Source organism: Miscanthus floridulus, chromosome 2 (genome assembly GCF_019320115.1).
Source record: "Miscanthus floridulus cultivar M001 chromosome 2, ASM1932011v1, whole genome shotgun sequence".
Classification (NCBI taxonomy): Eukaryota; Viridiplantae; Streptophyta; class Magnoliopsida; order Poales; family Poaceae; genus Miscanthus; species Miscanthus floridulus.
Genome location: NC_089581.1, coordinates 65,353,321 through 65,358,570, shown reverse-complemented (window position 1 = coordinate 65,358,570; position 5,250 = coordinate 65,353,321). Strand labels below are relative to the sequence as shown.

The 5,250-nt window shown below is 42.3% G+C and overlaps 1 protein-coding gene across 1 annotated transcript; it reads right to left on the bottom strand.

Annotated features, from left to right (window-relative positions):
- Nucleotides 1-2,945: 2,945 nt before the first annotated feature.
- LOC136536656 (zinc finger BED domain-containing protein RICESLEEPER 2-like) lies at nt 2,946-5,006 on the bottom strand. The gene is made up of 3 exons (XM_066528875.1): nt 4,876-5,006; nt 4,206-4,364; nt 2,946-4,086 (listed from the first exon to the last, which is right to left on the bottom strand). The coding sequence occupies exons 1-3, from the start codon at nt 5,004-5,006 to the stop codon at nt 2,946-2,948; spliced, it is 1,431 nt and encodes a 476-aa protein (XP_066384972.1).
- Between the last annotated feature and the right edge of the window lie 244 nt (nt 5,007-5,250).

Genomic DNA, 5,250 nt, shown 5'->3' with positions numbered 1-5,250 from the left:
TGATATGTAATCCAAATCTGCAAGCAAAGCTTAGTATATTAATTATTTTCTGATTTTTCATTTTTTTTCTTATTTGGTTGTGTTGTTCACTATGCATTATGTAGATCATGTGGGTGCATGATCATGAAATATTTACTTAGTAATTAATGCTTTTGAGAAAATACTTAATCACCAAAAGAGGCCAGAGCAACCAAAAATAACAATTGGATTGCTGAAAATTGTGATCCAAATTTGCCACTAGCCCATAACTCTGTTGCCCTATCATGATCTATGTACACCATACCTTATGCCAGTCCATGATACCTAATCAGCCATGACCAAAAGACAAAGGCCACATTATTTTTGCTTCTACTGGTTGCACCTAGCTATTTATGTGTTTGGTCAACCGCTGATCGACGTCTGATGTTCAGCGTCAAGGGAACTTGCCGCTATGATGATCAACTCTGTCTTTTGAAAACACCATGGCTGCAAAAGTGTAGTTTGTCACTCCAAGCTACTAGCTAAGGTGTTTAATAGTCGCGAATTCATGATCATAAATTGTAACGAATAGTTATGTAATGCATGATTGAGTAGAATCATAAAGGCTATGGTAGCCACACATGTAATTGATGGTCATGTAATGTTTGGTTGAACAGAACCATGACAGGCACAGTGGCCATACAAAACCATGCTATATGTGTGTAACTCCATAATTTCTGTCATGTTTCAATTTGATATATGTACTGCCAAACCCAGGGTCAGACGACCCTAGGCCACTACCCAGGCTCGTCGGTGTCCAATTCTGTAAAAAATATTGTATAGCCTACGTACTTAAGAGATTAGATTTAATCTATTGCTCAACTAGTAAATCGCTCGTGCTTATAAAAAGCTTTAGATCTACTACTGGATATATGTTTGATCTGTGTACTGACACTATGATAACTGTAGCAAATTAATATATATCAATGTATATGCCTAATATCTTAGCCTTACCGCATCTAATTATGAAGCTATGTTTGATGAGAACATCACTCCTCAGGATAGAAGCCGAAGAGGACCAACGTGGGCATCCAAGTCATGGCAGAGGCCTAGTCCAACTCAATTTGGAGTCTATTTTGGATTTCAGGAATTGTCCCGGATGAAAATGATACATAGGATGCATACAGACTCCATTTTTGATGTTCTACCTATGGTTGGAAAGATAATTTCATAAGCTTTCCAATGCCATTGGTCCCACCTCAAAATTCTTTCGAAGTCCACAGAAATCGTCGAAACAAGTCTGCGTCCAGAATTCACCAAGATATCGCAACATCGTCTTTTGGTCCATTGGGCCATATATCATCTTAGAGCCCACTACAGGATGCGTCCAAGGGTATACATGCCCAACGGCCCAAGATTTTATAATTAGTAGTAGCCACACTTGTTAGGGTTGGGTTTTTGTTTAGTTCTAGTTTGCTTCGTAAAACAGACATTATTCATATCACTTGTAACGCTGAGTTTGCATGCTATGAATTAGGACCTTGTTCTTGCTCTTATTGGTCTATGTGAGTTAGTCCTTTCGAATCAAGACTTGAGCTCATATCAAATTGATATATCTCATCTATATTTGCAATATCAAATTGCGTTCTTCATTTTCTTTCTTGTGTTCTCGATTGCTCGTAGGAAAAGCCATCTAGATGAGGTAAACCGCATGTGTGTGGTTGATAACCAACGGAGCTATGGTATATCGGTTGCAGGAGTTTAAATTATACTTGGTTTGAAGTCTAGACCGTGAACGATGAGTTCTTTACTAATCAAATCAATTGTACCTATGAAAAGATCGGACGTTGTCTTTATCAATATCCGGCAAACACAGACTAGCCTTTTGTTTTTTAAAATCATGGCAAGACATTTAGAAGCGCATGATATATTCTAGTAAATCCAAAAAACAAAAGACATGTGAGCCACTTCGGCCCGCCCGCAATTCCACAACTAATTAGGCCATGTTTGGAAGCATCAATCCCCTTTCCAGCCTTTTCCTCGGTAAGAAGCCCACGTAGACCTCAACCTGGCCTCTATTCATTTGCGTTTAGAAGCCCACTTCGAAGGAGAGGGCGTCTGGCCAGGCGCGAGGCGGCTGCAGCGACGACGCCTGCCCCTCCCCCAGCTTCGGAATTGCCTCGACACGCGATTGTCGCTGCCGCTCGTGCTCTGCCACTCCGGCTCGTGACTGCTGTGCTCCACCTCACACGCCTTCTCCAGTTCTCCGCATCAACCACGGAGTCATGGACCCTCCACATCATCATCTTCCTCGTCCTGGTCCCGATGTGATTCCTATCACCTCCTACTTCCTAGGTTTGTACTCTCTCCCGATGATTAGTGAACTAGTGTGATGTCGTAGTTCCCACCCCTCCGCTAGTTCTCTTCTCGTACGATCTGCTGTAATACTAGCCTATACGGTATAGTTTTCCAAACAGGCGGCACTGGCACTACACGACACTAGCACTACATGGCACGGCACTATCAGGCACGACACTATCAGGCATGGTGTCACTGTCGTGCCATGCCGTGTAGTGCCACTGTGCCCAGACTCTGGCCCAGGCACGGTACTAAAGCCCTCAGATAGTACCGTGCCATGCCATAGGGCATGGTAGCCCAGCGGACTAGTGCCGTGCCTTGGCACTAAAACCACATCACCACTTCAACATATTAGAATCAAAAGAATAGTTCAAAAACAAACTTGAAATCTGATGAATCTGAAATCACAAAGAAGAAAACACAAGACAGAGATAACAAAATACCAAATTAAAGGAGCTGTGCAATGGCTGCCTCATTAAAAATCTGTCTAGGTAAAATCCACCCTTGTGAGAAACCCTAGACAGGGAAAAAGAGTGCAACCAGCTCCATAAGTTCAATTGTTCATTACATCCACAACCAAAGGTCCAAAGCATCCAAGTCTTAAGATTATAGAACCATTACATAAATGACTAATCAAGATAAAGTTGTTCAAAGGCCTCCTCGAGCTCCTTATCCTCCACCATATGTTGTAGCCTTGTCTCTGCAGCTTCCCAGTCCTTGATGCATGTGAGTGCCTCCACAGTTTCAGGGTTCAGCCTCCGCCGTTGGTCTTCAATGATCCTGCCAGTGGTACTAAAAGTAGCTTCAGAAGAAATGGTAGAAACAGGCACACTGAAAACATCTCTAGCAAGGGTAGAAAGAACTGGATATGTTAGTTTATGCTGATGCCACCAGTTTAAGATGTTGAAGTCATCATCCATCTGGCTAACTGTGTCATAGTCTAGATAAGCTGAAAGTTCAGAACTAGTGTTAGATGAACTTGCTGCATGTAACAAAGTAGTAGCAGGAATAGTCCTGGACATATCAAGATTAGGAGGAAGAGAAGAATAGCCAGCTCCAAGCAAACCACCACCACCATCATCATCATATATCTCAGGCCAAGCTGTTCTTTTCTTACCAGATAGGCTTTGAGGGTCAGGCCTTTTCGCCCTAATAGAGCCATACAAATCATCATACTTATGATACAGTTTGAAAAGAAGAGTTCTTGTTTCCACCATCTTATTAGAATAATCAGCATCAGTAAGCAAATTTAACTTCCTAAGAACTTTGTTAAAACCTTTAATTTTAGCTCTTGGATCCAAGATAAATGCAATGCAGTAAAGTTTAGGTATGGTTCTCCAATATTTATTGTACTTATCAATCATAGGTTGGACAACAGTTCTAATATGCTCATCATTTTGATACCTATGCAGGTGTATAGCAATCTTAACAATATGATAAACCATAAGTGGGGCAGTAGGATAGTACACACTAGACAAAGCAACTGTTGAGTCATAAAACAGTTCAAGGAATTCCAGTATTTTAGTTGCCATAGCCCAATGCTCATGAGTCAAAAGAAAGGGGTCACCTCTTTTTCTAGGATAATTAGACTCAATGAAAGTATGGAAAGTTTCCTTGTGTGGTAGCAAATGCCTAAGCATCAGGTAGGTAGAGTTCCACCTAACCTCCATGTCCAATCCAAACTTCCTAGGTCTAATACCAGATGCCATGCAATAGCTCTTATATGCAGCAACTCTCTGGTTAGAAGAGTTAATGAATGATATAGCAGTTCTGAAAGCATCAAGCATAGGACTAACAGTAGCCAGAGCCTCTTTAACAATCAGGTTTATGATATGACAAGCACAGCATTGATGCAAAAACATATCAGCACCCAAATACTCTCTAAGTACAGGTTTAGTTTATCCATAGCTTTAGTATTAGCAGAGGCATTGTCCAAAGTAGCAGAAAAAACCTTCTTCAATATACCATAATCATTAAGCACATTACTAACACGTTCAGCAATGTTATCTGCATTATGTGATGCATCAATAAGCCTTAAGCCAAGCACCCTTTTTCATGTTGCCAATCAGCATTAATGTAATGACCAACAACACTCAAATAATCTTCTTTTGCATTTCCAGACCAGATATCAGAGGTAATAGCAACAGATGAAATGGCATTACTCTTCAAATCATCAATCAAACGATCACACTTTTCATTGAAGTACTTAAAAAGATCTCTAGCTATAGTTTGCTTAGAAATAGTTGTGTACCTAGGGTTATGAACAGTTTTTATGTAATCTTCCCAGGCCTCAGTTTCCCCAAGACAGAGGGGAAGATCTAACCTAGCAAGCAAACGAACAAGCTGAACACGAGCAACCTCAGCCGAATACTCCCAATTACACATAGTACCGTCCTTATTGAAAGTAATGTGGGACTGAGCCATGCGACATTTCTCACGCTTCTTAGGGCAAGAGTCTTGATGATGGAGAAGGTGGCCAGTCCCAAATCTAGAGTACGCAGAATACTCCTTACGGTAGTGAAGACACCGAGCGCCATACCTGACAACCTTACCATTTACCTTCTTGGTGAGCTTCTCGAAATCTTCCTAGCATACTGAGGTAGAAGGGCGGTTAGGCCTGCTGCTGGAGCCGTCATCAGCAGCGGCGTTGTCCTAGACGGCGCCGCCAGTGTGGGGGGCGTTAGTGTCATCGACGGGAAGTGGGTCAGCAGCAGTATGGCCTTAGAGTTCCTCGGTAGCATGACGGTCGAAGAGCTCCTCGGCATCCCCAACGACATCGTCCTCGTCGTCTCCGATCATCCTGTAGAGGCGTAGCTCGTCATTGATGGTCATGGAGAGACCGATGTCCTCCTGCTCGTCCGACATCTCATCATCGCCGGCCTCTAGTCCCTCAACGCCAATGCCTACCAAAACCAAGAACAACAAGAACACCTA